General features: G+C 43.5%; 1 protein-coding gene across 5 annotated transcripts in view; it reads right to left on the bottom strand.

Moving 5' to 3' along the window:
* DCUN1D4 (defective in cullin neddylation 1 domain containing 4) overlaps positions 1–20,375 on the bottom strand; it is an 84,954-nt gene that overhangs the window by 3,422 nt on the left and 61,157 nt on the right. For 3 of the 5 annotated variants that reach the window (XM_049632068.1, XM_049632072.1, XM_049632069.1), the window contains 3 exons: positions 14,699–14,807; positions 2,227–2,331; positions 2–104 (listed from right to left, as the gene is read on the bottom strand). In XM_049632068.1, coding sequence (XP_049488025.1) covers positions 2–104; positions 2,227–2,331; positions 14,699–14,807 — 317 coding nt within the window. The other 2 variants (XM_049632070.1, XM_049632071.1) reach the window with 2 other exon arrangements.

Below are 20,375 nucleotides of genomic sequence, written 5' to 3'. Positions count from 1 at the left end.
CACGCTCCGTCTTCGTCGTAGTTGCTGAGGTCAAGGTTAATTGTCCTGCTAAACTCTAGCACATTGCACCACTGGTCTTTGTTAATAACTTTGTATTTTGATTGCTGATGGAGGGAAAAGTAATATGAATTATCGACACTCAGAATTAACAAATGGCACGGTTTCAACTGCTGTATGAATCAACATAATCAAGTTCACGAAGGTTAACTCTTTCCACTTGAGGTATGGTAAGCACCAATCGAGGACAAGGATGAGAGAGAGCAAGAGAACTGAAGATGACAATTTGCATTAGAAAAATATTATGAGGGCTCAACACAAAATGACAAGCACATCAAAGAAACGTGATTGTTGTCCCTAGAAGTGAAATTTCTAACCTGCAGAAGTCCTTTTATAAAAAAGAGGTAATTAACCTACTTCACAGAGATACTGCAAGAATTAAAAGAATTTATGTAAAGTACTTCACTCGGTGCTTGGCAGAAAGCAGGGGCCAGAGAAGAGCCGCTCCCACGAATAACGCTGTCCTGAGCGGCACGGCTCACTGCCAGGTGTCAGCACAAAGTACACACAGCAGCGACTTACTGTACGAGAACTTCCGGAGTGCTACCAGCGGTCTCAGAGCTAGGTGCTCTGTCCAGCCACTGAAGAAAGTTACTGTTCTAACAATGCAAAACTTGAATCTGATCACAAAAGTAACAAATCAAGGATACCCATGAAGTGGTTTTTCTATTCCTCTTAGACAAGAAATATGCCGCAGGTATATTTTAAAGTACACGATTCCTGTAGAAAGACTGAAAACTAAAACCCAGATGCAACAGCTTTGGAATCCTAACCACTAAAAATCAGGAACACCGGAAAACAATACAAGTACATCAAAAAGCAAAGAGCTGAGCCAATGGTTTTGAGGATGCAAACACAAGAGAAACTCAAATGAAAGGATCGCTGTGTCCTTTGAAAAGAAAAAAAGCAAACTAATGTAAAAGAGAGAACAAAGCACAGACTACAAGTTGAACTTCCTAAGCAGTGCAAAGCAAACATCGGTCACGGAAACAGTTGAAGATGCTTCTGGAATTGTGCAGTCAGACCTGCTTGCGGCAAGGTCTCTCAGCTAAAACGCACCTCCCACTCAGGCTCAGTCACTCAACTCCAAGAACAAGGACCTATTTCTACTCATTTTCCAAAGAAAGCTAACATGTCACGGGATGGCCAGAGAAATTAGAACAGACCATTCGCAGACATGGATTGCCATGTAAACAGACACTTCTCACAGTAAAACTAGAGTTTTTAGACCTGTCTTGAGGAGTCCTGGTTAGGAACATCAGAAGCAATTTTTAGTAACAGTCCTCAAAGAATCGGATCAGCTGCAAGTGTTTCCGGACCCATACAAAAAGTGGGTGGCACAGAAGATTACGGCAGGAGTGAAGCCGGTCAGGGTACGGCCCGAGCTTTCCTCAAGGACTCGGCACCCTCATCCTTTCAAGCAAAGGGCACCTTTTAAAGGGTTTGGGGCTGGAGGGCAAGAAGGATGCCATGTGGGACAACCCAAGTAGCTCAAACCTGCATCTCAGACACTCTCAGGTCCTACAGCATCACACAGCATCAAAACCAGCTCCTGAGAACCAGCAGCTCAGCACTTCTGATCATTACCACTTAAAGCAAACAAACAACGATGGAGTGAAACGCTGGCGTTTTTCTAACGCAGACGTGAAGCAAGTGGAAACTGAGGGGGATACTGCCAGTGCGCCTAACGCTCAGGTTGGTCTAGGTCCCCAAGTTCCTGGAGAGAAGACAGATCTCTTATCTATCTAGACGAGACTAGATAACAATATATCACAAACTTCTTTTAGTAAGAAGGCAGAAGGCTGTTTTTTAACCTTTGCTCGCTCAAAGTGGAAATTCATCTAGAGCCACAAAAGAAAGGGAATCTTGCTCATGCAGAGTAGGAAATCCTGACAGAAGTAAAGCTTTCCGAGTGGGGCGAGAGAAAGGAAAGGACAGAGCTCCAGCTGTCTTGCCTGCACCTGCGCCGGGGAGCGATGCGACACATGACCCCACACACAGACACACCCCAAGAAAACGGGTAATTGCTCACGGACAGCAATTACACGTCACCATAATTCCTAAAGGCAGAAAAGTACAACAGACAAAATTACGTGAAATGGTTAAATAAAGTATACTTGGTAGTTCTAAGCAAGCAAACATACATTCCATAAAATAGCAATTTGGTACCTCTAAGAATTGGTGAAAAACTGGAAAAAGGGGCCAGATTTTTCCTAATAACAGTCCCAACATGCACTTGGCAGTGTTTATGTCTAGGCTGCGCTGGTCCTTTTCCTGTTTAACAAACAAAAACAAGGATGAGCCAGATGCCCCCAAATAATAAATTCCAATAATCCAAATTTCTATTTCACTTCGACACAAAATTAGTTAACAGCTCATTTATCATACACCATAAAAACCCTGAACCAAGACTAAGGAGGGGGGAGGGGAGGCAGTCAAACGCAACGGAGGGCTTAATCATTTTGGTACCGTACCAATTTACCACAGGAAATTCATGTCAGCTGAGTGATCGCCCTAATGCAAAGTGGATCAGTTAGGTAGTAACAATACCGATGATTATTTCATGGGATAAAGAAAAAGCTACAACTCAATCACTCGCCATTTGACATTTCTGATGATCATCCAAATCATTAGTATTGACCCCAAAGCCCGTGACTTAACTGAACAGAATTTAAGGGTTTCAGTTTCCATGCTTAGGAATCAGGTTTCCTTAATAAAAACCATTTTTTCCAACAATTTCATTTCATTCGTAAATGTTTTTCTTGTACCTAAACATGCTGGAATTAAATTCAACTCATAATAAATGCTGGGGCTCTGGGGATTCTAAGAGGACGAATGCATCCCCCTACTCTGTGGGAAAACAGTCTAACCTATTACAGTCCTTCTTACCTTGGATTTATTAGATATGAAATCTCTTAGCAGAATACACCTAACTAGTAGCCCAGTGAAAAACAACATTTTATAAGGAAACCAGAAGAGAAATATTACATAAACCTGAATATGGGCAGATTAAGCTCAAATTCACTTATATTTGTAATTAGGATCCTCCTCTCTCACTGTCCCCTTCTGTACAAGTTTCCATTCCGGAACTACAAGTGGGTACTTTCTATGCAAAGGGACAAAGGACCTGGGACCATAAGCGGTAACCTCACACATCCAAAGCTAGCCTCCCTGTGGTATTTTAACTACCGTGGCAATTTGCAGAAGTACTTTTCTACAAAGGGAGAAAGTGCCTGGCTATCTCACTCGGGGTGGACTCTAAACGTTCGCCAAATTAACAGACGATGCTGTGACCACCACTGTCAGCCACATATGCAGCCACACATACCTTCCGATAAAATAAATTGTTACCTCAAGGACTTAATGCTGAAATGCTCTTTAGTACACAGAGAATTTCTGGCCATGACACCGGATTTAGAAGTAAAGGACTAAAACAATACAGCAAATGTGAGGGCCTCACTCAACAACAGCAAACAAGGTAGATGCAGATACAGGAGGATGTGCAACGGGGTCTGTCTTTTGGTCCCGGTCATAAAGCGTTAACGACCGTTCTCGTACAGACCGGGTCAGATGGCTCCAAGTCACCCTTCTCTGTTACAGGCCACACAACTGAGTCTGAGGATGGCGGGGGCCCAATTCCACAGTTCAATGCCAACAGGTGGGACCTCCTTTCCACGGCGTTCTCTGCCTGTCTCCCGGCCATGCATACGGGTCTTGCTCAGGGCTGTGGTACTCACTCCCACGGAGAGGAAGACAGTAGAAAAGGTGCTCCCGAGATTGCCCACCTTTTGCCCACCACCTCATTGGTTTGTTGCATTTCGGGGGTTCATACTTCTGTGATGCACTGTGCAAGCAAATGGAAAACTTCCTCTTACCCTGTAACATAGGTGTGGCAGACAGCAACAGCACACCACGCTATAAAGCAATCCACAGAAAAATAAAAAAATAATAACGAGTAAACTGTGGAGAACACACGCGGCACCACAGGACTGGGCCCAAACGTCGTTTGTTGAACAACAGCTCGTGTAGCACAGGGCTGACGCCACCGGCATTCTGGAAAAGCTTTCCCTCTGAGCAGTTTGTCATCATTCACCACACCTAAAATCACTAGTCTTGCCTTGATACATTTGTGCCTTCTTCCAACATCAATGCCTCTGTCCCCATCACAATGGACATACACTAAGGTGACAAAAAAAAAAAAAAAAAAAAAAAAAAAAAAAAAAAAAAAAAAAAAAAAGATACGAAGGACCTGGACAGACTCTTTGCAACAATATAATCATCTGACAAACTGATGATCATGAAGGATTTCAATGCATGTGTTTGGCAGTGATGCCAAAACATGGAGGAAAAGGCATCAGACTCACAGGACCGGAAGCTGAACAGCACTCACTTACTCCTGCTCTGCCAGGGTGCCAGCCGGCAGCTCGCAATCACTAACACCATCTTCTGCCTAGCAAATAAGAGAAAGATATTATGGATGCACTCACGGTCGGAACAGTGGCATCTTGCTGGTAACCAACATTGCCAGTGGGGGGACTTGACTAAGTGCGAATGACCATAACTGGAAAGGCTCAAAATTCCTGGAACAGCACAGTTGAGAGATCTCACAGCAAACATCTCCTAAACAGCAAAATGGGAGACACACTCAGGGGGTTCTGTGACAATGATCCTAATGGCAGTCTCTGCAAAGGAGTCCCAATTAAAAGTGAAATGAATCTTCTAGAATGCCATGAGGCAGCCATCAACATCATGGGCAGTTTAAAAAAAAAAAAAAAATTCACCTTAACAAATTCAAGGAGTACGGCAAAGACACACAGAAGCTCCTCACGAGAATTTAAATAGTACACTGTCAACACCAACCCTAAGACCCTCTGCTCATAGAGCACCAAGGAGCGAGGGACAGATTTCCGCATCTCAAGGTCAGAATCTAAGCAGAAAGTGCCTTGAGAGAGACAGGCGAGAGTCGCTCAGTATCCCCGAAGGCCCATCAAGGTTAAAGGAGAAGAAACGAAACTTTCCTTCCTGCCTACTCCTGACCCAAAACGTGTAGGTATATATTTCACGCACTTGCATCAACGTAAGATAACACATTAAAAAACAATTGTATTTTTCAAATAATAGGAACCGAACAGGTTCTATACACCAAAGATACACTAACTCCCTACAATACACAACTAGATTCTGCCTTGCTGCCTCCTTAAACACAGATTTTTAAAAAGCAGTTACAGATGAATCAGGCCTCTTAGCGGTGCCGCGTAAAACCAAAGGAATGTATCTGAAGATTTGAGGAAGTTATGTTTTGTATATGGAATAAATGCATTCCTCAGGCTGAAGTCTAACAATAGCTAACGTAGAGAGTAATGAAGTTCTATTAAGGTCTGATCTAAAGTTCTAATACATATACTTTTAAGAAGCACTCTTGTTTATATAAGACTGTTCCAGGATAGGTCTTCTTGTAAAATGTGAAGATTAATCATTTTTTTCCTTAAATGGCTCAAGTGACTTAAGAAACAATAATAGAAACAAAGCAATCAACTGTAAATATGTAAATATAAGTATGGTATTATAAAAATGAATCTTCTAACATCTTTCACATCCAGTATCCAGATATGCTGTATCCGAGGCCCCCAACTGTTCCAGATGATCTAGTTCCTATTTTCACAAAGTGTTCACAGCTTAAGACTTGTATGTGAAAAGGGGGGATGGACCTTGAATTATTAAAATGATGAAGGAAAAAAAGCCTTCAAAATAAAAAAACTTCCTAAAATTTTCGAGACAGTCTTTACTAGATGAGCTCAAGAAACAATATATGTGACCACAACTCACAGACATAGATGGCAAGAACCAAGTCGGAAATCGGTGTGTGAGATCCAAAGGCCTAAACTGAAAACGGAAGACACGCGTCCTGCACTTCTCGCTTGAGACCACAAGGATTACAAAAAATAAAGAGAGAACGCAGTCCTCCTCAACACAGCTACCTAAGAAAACAAACGTAAGGGAAAAATAATGCTAAAGGACTCAAAGCTTACTGTGATTCAGTTTACAAAACTGACAATCCAGTAAATCAGTTTTTTGAGCGGGAGCTTTTTTTTTTTAATGCACATTAAAAACAAGCTAAAAGTCCAAAAAAACCGAGTCCCCTCTCATTGGGAAAAATGAAACTAAATAATTATGCTCTTAGAACTTACCCAGCAACTCACTTACAGATAACAATGTTTGCAAGGCAATTACTTAATTAGGCTAAACTATTGACACTTCCTTTAGAACAAAAGAAAAAAAATCTGCCAACAGGCACAGTCTCTCCTTGTCATTTTATTTGGCACAGACTGTATTACTGTAAGCACTATTCTTGGAAAACAAGTCATTATTTGAGACTTGAGGTATGCAGACAACCTCAACAATGCCCGTGAAGAATAACACAACAACTATTTGCAATTCTACGGGTAACTTTTACGAAGAATTTAATCTGTGCCAGAAATTGTTGTAAGTGCCTTAAACTCATTTAATACAACAACCGTGTCAGGACAGGCATTATTATAATCCCCACTTTATAAATAAGGAAACTGAGGCACGGGGCACTAAATAACATGAACCAGGAAGTGTGAGTGCACGCCTGAGCTCTTCACTGAGTACCACGTCGCTTCCCTGAGAAGGAACGAGGAGAGAGGCTGAAATACTGAGGCATAGGGTCCGATTAGCTTTACAAGTACCTGCTGGGCAAACCTGGGTGTCCACAATAACCACAGCGTAATCTTAAAGATAAAAGTGACCAGATTTTCAGGGTAACCAACCTGGGATTAGATGACTGCATACTCTTCCTGCTTTTGTCCTCGCCCAGGACAAAACCTTCTGTTTTCTTCCTAATTCACAATGAAAACATGAGAAGTGGAGAGGTGTGTGTGTGTGTGTGTGTGTGTGTGTGTGTGTGTGTGTGTGTGTGTTGGGGGGACTGTGTGGAGAGGGAAACTAGACAGACACACTGGTTAAGAAGTAAGAAATTTATTAGGGGAAGTGACTCAAACCGCCGCAACAGGTGTAGGTTAGAGTCGGTGGGATTCTCTGATAAGAGGTTGCTGAACGAGGCCTAGGAAAACTTTCCTTAGTAAACTCTATGAGTGACGTGCTCAGTCACGTCTAATTTGCATGGACAGACATGACTCAGCTGCTATTTTACCGAGAGGAAGACGACACAGGAGCTTTGATCTGTGGGGCTCCATACATCTTCCCGAAACACCCCCTCAGGAGTGGTCACAGAAGCTGGGAGCCTGAGGCTGGCAAAGCACGAACAGCCAGGGAGGCTGCGGGAACCACCCTGTTGCCCAGTAAGCGCCGTGAGAGCGCCTCCCAGTAAGAGGGGCTCCCACCGGGCTCTTCTGCCTCCACAGAACCCTCTGTTACAACTTCTTAAAGCTTTACTTTGAGGACTGCAAGGGCAAGGACTCCCCCCACAGAGAAATCGCCCGCTGCTCCCTGCACCCCCGCGCCTCACAGGGAGGGCCTCCCTGTTCTCCACCTGGCGGCTCCTCCTGACTCCACTTTCCTCCCCACCCCGTGTGGATGCACCTGTGTTGGTCTAGGAGGCCTCTCGAGTCCCTCTGCCCCCCACGCCCACAGCCTCCTCACTCAATCTGCCCCTTATGTCTCCTTTCTGCACCAAGTCCAAACATCCCGCCAGGGGAAGGCCAAGAACGCCCGCTCTTCTCAGGGCTAAGACGCTGCTGCTCTCAGGCCCTCTCAGCCCAACATCTGTCCTCCTCAAAACTCCGAGGTGTCCACTCGCTCCGTGACTTCAGCACGCTACCTGCCTCTGCCACAGAGAACGGAGAAAAATCAAATTTAACGGATATTTAATAACTATTCCCAGATCAACAAAAACTTACTATAGTTTTTTACCTCATTCCATTGGTACAATCTTACTGTCAATAGGTCCTTTGTTTAAAAAGGAATCAAGAGGTTCCTGGGTGGCTCAGGTGGTTAAGCGTCCGACTTGATTTTGGATCGGGTCATGATCTCACCGTTTGTGAGATCGAGCCCTGAATGGGGCTCTGTGCTAAGAGTGTGGAACCTGTTTGGGATTCTCTCTCTCTCTCTGCCCATCCCCTGCTCACACTATCTCTCTCAAAACAAACTTAAAAAAAATTAAAAAGGAATCAAGAAAAAATGGCTGTTTTATTTAAAGGAATTCATACAATGATATTTGCTTGTATAATAATACCTACATCGAGGAAAAAACCCTTCCACATAAAAATACTCAGATGAAATCCCACTTGTATGGAAAAACTGGCCATTTCAGCCCCTGAATGTATGTCCCACCATCTTCCTCCAACAAGACACCACAGGGTGGTGACAGTTTCCAGTCAGGGAAGGCGCTGTGGCTCTGTGAGAAGACAGTGACATGCACGACAGGGGCGGTGCTTGGGCCCTCCTGCCGTCCCCTCCTTTCTGGCTCAGTCTCATCATCTACATAACAACAACACTGGACCAAGTGGCCTCTAATGCTTTCTTTCAGCTCTAAAGCTCCACAATTCCACGGCATCCATAAGACTAAGTTCAAGTCAAAGTAAAATTAGGAGAAAAAGAATGCAACTTTACAGCCAAGCACTATTTTTAATTGGCTACAAGGTTTGAAAGTGAGGGGGAAAAAAACCCAATCACATCCTCAGGACTATAGTCTTGGTGGAGAGATGTCAAAGAGCTCATTTTACCACTTTCTGGTATTGTACTATAATTTATTTCCTGGTACATTAAAGTATAAATGAAAATATTTAACATATGCCATTGTTATTTACAACAGGGAATATTTAAGATGTTAAAACGATCAGAAAGTTTCATTTCTATTGAAAGTTTGATTTTTAAAAGGTCTGCTGTGTTAATTACGCATTATTACCTCCAGGAGTCATGTTTTAGTAGGAAAAAAGAAAACGTTAGAGGGGGGAAAAAGAAGAACTTGAGTTCTGCTTCTAACCAAGATGCAGTTAAGAGAAATCAGATTTCCCCTTTCACTTCCAACAACCAGAAAATTGGACTGAATATATGAAGTGATGCCTCTCACACACTGGACAACGGACCATGACCACTGAGAAAAAGGAGACAGGAAGTAAGCCCTATGGTGATCCCAAATCACTGTTGGGATACCCCTCTGAGGCCAGAGCACAGGAGGGGGAACCCAAACCAAGTCCAGTGGTCTTGCTGAGTTGGAAAAGACAAGAATTCAACGACACAAAGGTGGTTATAGTTTGTAGGACAGAATACCAAGGTGGGACCTACACAGAGAGGGATCTAGACATTTACAAAGTGTCTCCCTAGTCATTGGCCAAGGACTTCTCTGTGTCTGTGCAAGAGGAAACTGCCTGAGTCTGGGGAAGGAATCACACTGCAAACAAGCAGGCAGGGTTCCTGCAGGGTCAGGAAGCCCCTGCATTCCTACCAGCTACAGTGAAAGGACCTAACACACATGGCCTGGGGTAGAATCCTCAAAAAGAGTCTTACGGTGAAGCTGAATCACCCCTAGACTGACAGCAATCTCCAAGTAACTATAATTACACACCAGGAAAGTTTTTAAATCAAACCTTATTTAAAGGAATACTAGAAAACCCTGGAACCAACAATATAAAATTCACAATATCCAGCATCCAATCAAAAAACAAAGAAACAAAAACTACTAGGAATGTAAAGAACTTGTGAAATACGACGCACAATCAGGATAAAAATTAAGCAATAGAAAGAAATCCAAAAACGACATACATGATGGTACCAGAAGATAAAGTTGTTAAAACAACTGTTATAAACATGTTCTAGATATTCAAGAGGTAGGAGATATTATCACATAATGAGGAGAGAAACATAAAAAAAGGCTCAAAAGGAACTTATAAAGATGAAAAACTACAGTACTTAAAAATACACTAGCTAGGATTAACAGAACTAGACACTGCAGAAGAAAAGATTAATATTAGCAGATGTAGCAAGAAATATTACAAAGGGGATGAGGGGGGACCCAAAAAACTGAACGTGGCATCACTGCCTTGTAGGACGGTATCGGGCATCTCACATAGGTATAACTATAATCCCAGACAGAGGGCAGAGGAGAACGGAAAAAATGATGAAGAAACAACAGCTGACCAAGTTCCCAATCTAATGCAAACTGTATGTCCAAAGATTCAAAAAACTAAACAAACCCTAACCAAAATAAATATAAGGAAAATTATGCCAATGCATATCATAATCAACTTGTTGAAAAGCAGTGAAAAGAGAATAAAAAACAAAACAAGACACTATGTTCAAAGGAAAAATGAACATCAGACTTATCAGAAATTATACGAGACACCAAGGGAGAGAGATTGTTAAAAGTACTGAAAGAATATTAGATAGTCAATCTAAAATCTTTTACCCAGAAAAGCACCTTCTAAATTGAAGGCAAATTAAAAGCTTAGAGAACTCATTACCAGAAAAGCTGTACTATGAAAAATGTTAAAGGGAATTTCTTGGGTAGAAGGAAAATGATACCAGGAAAAAATTTGAATCTACACAAAAGAAATAAAGAGCACAAAGACGGAGCATCAAAGATATTTTTGCCTATTTAAAGCAAAAATGGTAACAATGTATGCTATGGGCTGAATGTCTGTGGCTCCCCCAAAATTCGTATGTTGACATCCTAACCCCCAAGGTGATGGTTATTAGAAAGCGTGGCCTTTGGGAAGTGGTTAGGTCACGAGGCTGGAGATTAGTGCGCTTATATAAGGAGACCCCAGAAGCTCCCTCTTCCTTTCTGCCATGTGAGGTTACAGTAAAAAGACAGCCATTCAAGGATCAGGCTCCAGGCAATCACCAGATACCTAATCTTGCTGGCAACTTGATCCTGGATCTCCCAGCCTCCCTTCTACAGAAATAGATTCCCGCTACTTAGTCTCTGGTATCTTGTTGTAACAGTTTGAAGAGACTAAGTAAGACAATATATTGTGAGATTTATAGCACATATATATATATACACACACACACACACATATATATATATATATACATATACATATATGTATGTATGTAAAATGTACAACAGCAGCAGAAAGTATGGGAGGGCAAAATGAAAGTCTACTGTTATAAAAGTTCTTGCATTATACATAAAGTAGTAGAATATTATTTGTAGACTATGAAAATTTAAAGATGTATATGTAAAGCCTAAAGCAACCACAAGAAAAATGAAACAGAGATGCAGCTATTAAGACAATGCTGGAATGGAATGATTAAAATGGAATCATTAGAAAAAGCAAACAAAACTCAATCCAAGGAAGTCATGATAAAAAGGAAAAAGAAACAAAACAGATAAGACAAACAGGAAAAAAATACTATAGGAGATGTAAATTTAACCATAGCAATAATTACATTCAATGTACATGGTTTAAGCATCTCAATTAAGACAGGTATTGTCAGACTGTGTATATGGTATCTATAAGAAACTATATCCTACCTATAAGAAACCCACTTTAAATAAAGACACATGGACAGGTTTAAAGTAAAAGGATGGAAAGAGATCTATCATGCAGACTTTAATCAAAAGAAAGCAGGAATGGCTTTATTTGTCTCAGACAGAGCAAACTTCAAATTAAGGAATATTACCAGAGATAAAGAGACATTTCATGATGCTAACATGTCAATTCTTTAAGAGCACAGAACACCATGAAGTAGATCTAAACCTAGTATCTGCTTCAAAATCCATGATGGAAACAACAGGAGGAACAGAGCTGGAGAGTTTAACAATCCCCTCTCAGTGACGGGCAGAGCCTAGCAGGCAGACATCGGGAAGGATACGGAAGACCTGAACAACACTATCAACCGACATGACCTGACATTTATAAAACACTTCCCCGAACAGCAGCCGAATATTCATTCTTTTTATGTGTTTTACACATAACACATTCATCACAGGAGACCATTCTGGACCACAGATGAGGTCCCCATACCTCTAAGTGAACTGAAATTACACAGGGTATCTTCTCTGACCACAACAGAATTAAACTAGGTATCAATAACAGGAGGCTTATGTGGGAAATCCTAAATACTTGGAAAATAACACCAACAACACACTTGTAAATAACCAGTGGTCAAAGAGGAAATCACAAGGGAAAACAGAAAACATTTTGAACTGAATGCAAATGAAAATACGTACATCTCAAATCTTGTGGGATACAGCTAAATACACCAAAGCAAACCAAAGGATTCAATAAAAAATCCATCTTAGGGGCGCCTGGGTGGCTCGGTTAAGCGTGCAACTTCAGCTTCGGCCGTGATCTCACCGTTCGTGGGTTTGAGCCCAACATCGGGCTCTGTGCTGACAGCTCCGAGCCTGGTGCCTGCTTTGGATTGTGTGTGTGTGAGCGTGCGCGCGCGCGGGACTCTCTGCCCCTCCCCCGTTCACGCTCGCTCTCGCTCTTGCTCTCAAAAATAAACATTGAAAACAATCTTTTAAATCCATTTTAGAGCATATTTTAGCCAAACTGAATCTATTTGGCAATGATTAAATATGCGTGGTATTCACCTTCCATAAAGGGGCTTATTAGTTCATTGGTAATGCTCACCAAAAGCAAAGACCTCTGCTGGCTGTTACTGAGGATGCGAAGAAAGAGAAGACACAGTCCCTGGCTCGGTCTGAGAAGACGAACGCCTGTCGTCCCCAGACGCCACGGCCGAGCCGGAGGAGGTTGCCAGGGTATGCAGCGAAGGCGCACGACCCCCCAGGACAGGAGGACCCGGGAGGCTGGGCCCAGGCACCCGACGCAGGAGAGAGCTGGGAGAGCACCAACAGGACTCGGGCAGAGGCCCGGAGGGACGAAAGGCAGAAAGCAGAAAGGCCAAAAACGGCGGGCGGCAGGTTCAGCTGACTGGACTTCCCCGCAACACAGGTGCCGTGGGACACAGGAAGCCTGGGGTGACCGGCAGCCTGGACTTGAGGCCAGAACCCGGGTCTGAGTCCTGGATCCACTGCCGCGGACAGAGTGACCACGGTGCAATGTGTCTGCTTCTCCGAGGCCCACTCTCCTCCTCCGTGAAGTAGACCGAAAACGCCCCTGCCTGTCACTCGAGAGGCTGCAGAGCAGCTGCAGGGGGCGCATGGGGAAGCCCCACGTGACATCCGGGCACCGGGAACTGAAGGCTTCGCCGAGCCGGAAGGCGGCCCAATGACCCTGGGGCCGAAGGTGGAGGAGTGGCACCCTGCTAATGTGATGCTGGAGGGGACGTGACAGAGCCCGGGAATAAGGGGACCACAGCAGCGCAGGCAAGGAGGACCGAGGGCCTCGATCGGATCGGCAAGGCTGCGGTGGAAGGCGCCACAAGAGGCGAGCAAAGGAGTCCCCGGGGCACAGGCTGCGCTGACGGACCACGGCCAGCGACGGGGCTACGGCAGATACGTGGGCAACTCTGGCCCCCAAACAGAAAAGCTGGAAAACAGGGCTTACTTTGGTGAGAAGGTAGAACGCTTCTACACAAACTTTACCAAACAGGAAGAAACAGCTGACTTTGGGAGGAAAACGATCTCGCGGGATGAAATACTTAATCCTACAAACTGTGTATCTATTCTAAAAGCATCTGGCAAATAACTTCTACATACGATTACGCTAATGCCATTTAGTGGAACACTGTATTTGAATTTCACCATACCATTTCTAACATCTATAAACTTTCACGGGTTGGGATTTTATGTGAAGGTTACAACAAATGCAAAAATGCACAAACGAGGACACCACAGAGAACTACTCATGTGCTACCGCAGATGCACCAGAATTCACCATCGGGTAAACCTCTGGTGCGGAACTAGCAGAGCCAAAGCACGCAAGCAGTGAAAAAGACCAACATGGTGGTAAGAAAAAAGGGAGTCACCTGACACTGAATTCTCTGCTTTAAATCACAATCGATCAATCAAGCCCAATGCCCTGAATGCACCAAACACACCAACTTAACAGAAAACACGACACCGCTCTTGAATGGAGTGTGACCGTGTGGGCTGTGGACTGCGGGCGAATGAACACAATGCCAACTGGTGCCTCAGAATCCACTGGCTACGGTGACGAGGCTGAAAAACTGAGCCTTCATTTCGCTCCAGGAGAACCGCGGTCACACACTTAGCCCAGCCTCACGATGTGACCAACAAGATGCTCACTTTTCAAAATGACGACTGGAAATTAGGGTTGAATAATGTTCATTGCAATTAGCTTAGGTCAGAAATTCAAACGATTTCCAAATACAATACAGGAAGTGAAACAGCATCAGATCTGCAGTTTACTCCGGTAACTCAATGGGTGAAGGTTTGTTGTTTCAGGAGAATGAAAAGCTCTTCTAAGCCTATCTAAAAGACATTTAGAAAAATGTCTATTACATGCCAGTTTATAAATTACTTCTAAGCCAATAGCAAGAGCTATTCAAGGTCTGGCACCATAGCTTTTTGCTAACAAACTACATTTTTGCCCAGAATCAGGGTTAGTGTAGAAAGCGTACATGTAGAAAGAAATCCTAACTAGCACCCTGGGAGTAACTTACTCAACCTTCTTTGCTTGCAGCATGTAAAAACAAACCTCAAAAGGCAATTAAAAAAAAAGGGGGGGGGGGGGGCGGGAGGAGAGGGAAACATCTGGATAGGCTCCAGAGAACTCACCCGTGCAAAGTCAAATGCATATCTGTAAATAAGTTTAAAGTTTGTAGAATCATTTAATAATGATCTTAAGTAATCCAAAGTATTTCTGAGCTTTTCTGTTGTATCACATCTAGAAAAACAGAATAAAGGCAAATTATAACCTGAGTTTTTTTTTCTTAACTGGGGCAGTAACATGAAACAGAATACCAAAAGACAATAAAACCCTGGAGTTGCAACACATTCAGGATGACCCATTTCCCTACGTTTTTGATTTTTAAAAATTTCAAATGTACAGAAAAACGGAAAGAATAATGAACAAGCACCCATATACCCATCCCCTCAGTTCATAACACACATTGTCACATTTGTGCTCTCGTGTGCACTTTTTTCCGTACCACTTGAAAGTAACTTACTAACATGATGACACTTCACTCCTGAACACTTAAATACCATCATCACTCCTAATATTCTACCAGTGTAAACTTTCTTAGCTAATACACAACCCATATACAAAGTTCCCCAGTGTTCCCTCAATTTTCTTCACAGATGCTTTTTCTTGATCCAGGATCCAATCAAGGCTCACGCATTGCTTTTAGTGGTCATATCTCCTTAGTCTCCAGAAGGGTGTCACCTCTCTTCTTTCTTGACAATGCCATTTTTGAGAACGGTTGTTTTGTAGAATCTCCGTTTGTCAGATAATTTCCCTCTGATTATACTTAAGCTAAATGGTTCTGACAACACTGCTTGTGAGGCCCTTCTCAGTGCACCCCATGAGAGGACTTGTAACGTCAGTCTGTCCCATTAGGAGCCACGGTAAATGGACTCATTCAGTTAAGGTAACATCCCCCAGATTCTCCATGAACAGGTATTTTCCCTCCTCTGAAACAGTATGTAATCTGTGGGATGATATCTTGAGACTGTGAATCTTGTTCCCAAACAACCTTCCATCCGGTGGTTTTAGCCTCCACTGGTGATACCACCTGAATTGGCTTTGCATTTGAAGATGCAAAACGGTGATTTTTCGGACTCTACCACCCTCACCGGCTGAAGTTATTCTATAAAGAAGAGTTCTACGCACCACCTTTCGCGTTTTCTGGACTTAAAGATTTTTGCTTTTGATTCAGTGTTATAATCTTTTACCGCCTTTATTCTTTTTGGTGCACAAATCGTCCTCATTTGGGCAGTGGCCCATTCAAGCTGGTGCCAGTGTCCTTCTGACATGTGCCATCAGTCTTTGAGCACGTCCTTGCTTATGGTACAAGATATTCCAGCTCACCTTGTACTTTCTCTACCCTAGACTTGAAATCAGCTATATCTCCAGGGAGCTTTGGTGATGAAAACCTGTTTTTACAGATAAGGGACACACTGTTTATTTTTCCTAAGGAAGCAGACTGATTGGCTAATTTTACAAACTAATTTTCTGTTCCTCGTATCTAGCCCTTAAAAATGAGAACCAAGAGTCACCATTTCCATCAGCAAAATCAAAGCTTTTCAATGCTGGACGTGCTTTCTTGTGTTCCCTGTAGGGCTTTCACCTACCACTAAGCATAAGTAATACACAGTAAAAGTATTATCAACGTAAACAGTTTATATACTTTATAAACTAAAATACCGTTCATACGTTCACATCATAGATCAGCACACTGATCTATCTTTAGCAATAAATTTGTAAAGGTTTCTTTTTGTAGCTAACTACAAAATAGTCCCCATAATCTACTGAGATAATAAAATACCTAAAAGTCAAAAATTAGAGTAAATGTTTCACTTCTATGAATCTACAACAATTTAGAATGTGCTGTATTTCTTCTGGATGTTTGAAAACTGAAAAAGATAATAATTAGACTGTTTTAGAAGTCAGAAAAGGCAGGGGCGGCTGGGTGGCTCAGTCGGTTGGGCATCTGACTGCGGCTCAGGTCATGATCTCCCAGTTCGTGAGTTCGAGCCCCGCGTCAGGCTCTGTGCTGACAGCTCAGAGCTTGGAGCCTGCTTGTGATTCTGCTGTGTCTCCCTCTCTCTCTGCCCCTCCCCCAATTGCGCTCTGTTTCTCAAAAATGAATAAATGTTAAAAAAAAAAAAAAAAAAACTGTTTTAAGAAGTCAGAAAAGGCTTCTTTAAGGGACTGAAATGTTAGCTAATGGCCACGAGCAGAAACAGGATATTTCTGGAGCAGAGGGTTTTCCAGATAAAAGGAACAGCATGCGCAAAGGCCCAGTGGCAGAAGGGAGCATGCCAAGCTCAAAGACTAAAGAAACCCACTGTGACCAAACAGAAGAGAGTAAGAGGGGAAGTGGTTCCAGGATAAGGCTGAAAGGGAGGTGAGGCCAGGCCATAAAGGGTTTTGTGGTCCATACTGTTTTTTGTTTTTTAAATTGAATCCTAGAAACACTGGAAGCCACCTCCAACCATGGGAGAGACCACAATCAGGCTTGCATCTTGAAAAATTCACTCTGAATCTCTGTGGAGAAAGGCTGCGGAAGAAAAAAAAGAGAGATGCCAATAGCCTAGTTAGAGATCTAGCGCCAACCCCCAAAAGAGGGCTGGTAGAAGCTAACAGGGCACATGAGAAAGCAGGAAGTTGGAGTCCAGGAAGCAGGAAGGGAGCAGAGCCTTCTCTGCACTGGGGACTCTTCTGTATGGTTTGATTTTTTACTGTATACATAAATAACTAATGATACTTTATTAACAATATGGCAGAGGGTCAAAGAGGAGAGAAAGCAGCTAACCCTGAAACATTTAAGGCCGAGGTCTCTCCTCTTCACTGGAAAAGGAAGGTTAAGGACCAAAGCCACAGGAAATTGGCCAGATTTTGGCAGGGGGTTTAGTTTAGTCCTGTCCAATGAGAGGAAGAAGAACAGATGTCTGTTTCAACAGATTCAAGGGCAGAGAGCACTCATTTAGACATCTGCTACATAGCTAAAAGAAAATAAAGTAGCCATGAGTCTTTGGGTAGAACCGCAAGGCAAAATGGAAGTTCGTTAGCATGCCTGGGAGTCTAGCTGCCACCCTGGCAAAAGATGTCCCCTGAAAGACGTTTTCATTTGTCTTAAGACGCCCAGAGATCCTGTCTGGAGTATAAAGCACAAAATACCAAAGTAAAATTTTCACTTCACGTATGTAATAAAGACAGTTACACATGTCAGAGCTATTACCATCAATAAAGAGTTTAATCTGCTTTAAAAGGGGCCCTGCCCCGGGGCGCCTGGGTGGCTCAGTCGGTTAAGCGTCCCACTTCGACTCAGGTCATGATCTTGCGGTTTGTGAATTGGAGCCCTGCATCAGGCTCTGTGCTGATGGCTCAGAGCCTGCTTCGTATTCTGTGTCTCCTCTCTCTGCCCATCCAATGCTCATGCTGTGTCTCTCAATAATACATAAACGTTTAAAAAAAAGGGGGGGGGGGGAGGGCCCTGACCCACAGAGCCTCTGGAGTGACCCCCAGCAGGGAACACGCCTCTGAGTCACCCAGTCCGAACTACAGGTTGCCATCTAGTGGCCACTCAACAAGATCAAGTGAAGAAACTGGCTTGTCGGGAAGTTGAAGCAAACCAGCCCGGGACTTCAGGAAGCAGCCACATCTTCAGCCTCCCCCCTGCCCCCTCCCCCCTCCCCACCCCCGCTTTCCGGTGTATCACACGTAAGAAAACTCCTGTTAGTTTCTGACTGACATAGTGCCACACCACTCAAGAGCACTGTTTTCCAAAACAAAACGTGGCCATACTGTGGCATCGTTTCTTCCGTGACTTCTGCTCCTGTTACAGATTCAGAAGCACCAGAAATCGGGACGGTAAGCACCAAAGGTTAGAACCAAAAGGAGTTCTCCATTCCCTGGGGAAAGGCCTTCACCCCTTCACTTAGCCAAAGGTATTTTTCCAGCCAATCCTCACGTCCATGCAAAGTAAGCTACAAGTCTAACACACTTTCGTTTAGCTTAAACAGCTTTATAAGTTTGATTCATTAGAAGTAACCTTAAACCCACGTGTTGGAGCAAGGCGATAAAACAAACAGTCCACTGAAATGAGTTGTGCCTTCTCCTGACTGAGAATGAGCTACAGAACGTGGAATGAACGTACCGCCCCCCCACCCCCGCCAGATGCCCTGCGTCACTCCTTCCGGCACTTCCAAAACACTGGCCCTGGTGGGGCTTGCACACAGCTCGCTCCCCTCCCCAGTGTCCAGGAGACGGAGTTCTGAGAGCCCAGGTGGGAGTCACAGAGCATCGCTTCCCTTTCCTGGTTCTAGATGTGCGGCCAGAGCCACCCAGGGAGCAGCAGAGCATAGTCTCCACTCCCTCTGTCCAGTAACCATTTTCTTCAAACTTAGCATCTTAATCAGATATTCTATTATAAATACAGGGATTGTCACATACACTTTAATTCCAGATTGAGCTCAAAACACTTCACTGGACAGGTTTAATGAAACCAAAAAAAGGGCAAAAAAGACAAAAACCCAAACTAGAAGACAAAACAGGCAGTTCAGTAGACAGACTACTTTGTATCTCTAGAGCATATTCGTCTCTGAGTATTCTTATTTACCGGGTGTGGACACCTTACAAATACAGTACTTATGTAATCAATTCGAGAAGCATAAAGAGAAGTGGCCTTATTATTTTTGGATCTGTTGGCTGAACTTTGCTTCCGAGCCCCTGCCCCAAAAGGACTGTCTTGCTCGTGAGTTTTATTTCCCCAGGATGTAGAATACTGCAGTTGGCACATCGCTGCCATCCAAACACTTGCTGAACAAACGAATCTAGGGAGGTTAAGGGAGGGGGAGTGGAGGTTCTTAAAACTTGCAATTCGACTATTCTGAACTATAGAGAACCTTAAAGGTTGTTTTGAGTAATGATCTCTTCCTCATTGATGAGGAAACCAGTCTCCCGAGTTTCATATCGCACAAGAAGAAAGCAGGCTCCTCCCTGCCCTTAGAGTGGACCCAGCTTGTCACCTCATCTTGAACTACAAGGACCAAGTGGCAGTACCCTAGAGGAACCCAACTGCCCACGTGTGTGTCACACGGAGTGGCAAGCAGGGTTCCCAACAAAGAACCTACGAGGTGGGGTCCCTGCAATTCCCCTCTGCCCTCCCTGAACTTACATAGACCTCCCAGGAAACTGCATACTTCCCAGGTGGTGTGGCCCTCAAAACGCAAGGGAAAGACCCGGCAGTGTATAACATTCTTTTGTAAAGGCAAATGTAAAAAATAATCTAGAATTACTTAAAAATGGATATTATAGCCTCTTAAGACAAATGAAAATGTGCCCGAAACATACTAATGGTGCCTCCTCTGAAGGCTTGAAATAAAATCTTGATATGGCCATGCATTCATCATTACACGGGCCCCCCTTTAAAAAGTGCAGCCATTACGTGCTGTATTCAGAAGGCAGTAAAGAAAGGCAGGGGGGAAACAGTGAAAGTTAGTAGACTTAAAATTGTTAAGGAGATGTTCCCAACATGACAAACGTAATTTTTAAAGAGATTTCAGAGGGCTTAACCCTAAAATTCTAGAGCATGATGACAGGAAAGTGTATGGCTTTATCTAAAACTCATTTGCCATCAGACAACAGTTGTTAAAGGAAGAATGTGACTTAAGAATCAGAAGTCTTGGGGCACCTGGGTGGTTCAGTCAGTTAAGCATCCAACTCTTGATTTGGCTCAGGTCATGATCTCCGGTTACGATCAAACCCCACGTCGGGCTCTGTGCTGAG

The sequence above is a fragment of the Panthera uncia genome, chromosome B1 (genome assembly GCF_023721935.1).
Source record: "Panthera uncia isolate 11264 chromosome B1, Puncia_PCG_1.0, whole genome shotgun sequence".
Lineage (NCBI taxonomy): Eukaryota > Metazoa > Chordata > Mammalia > Carnivora > Felidae > Panthera > Panthera uncia.
Note: the sequence above shows the minus strand (reverse complement) of the source record. Positions and strands in the feature narration are given on the sequence as shown.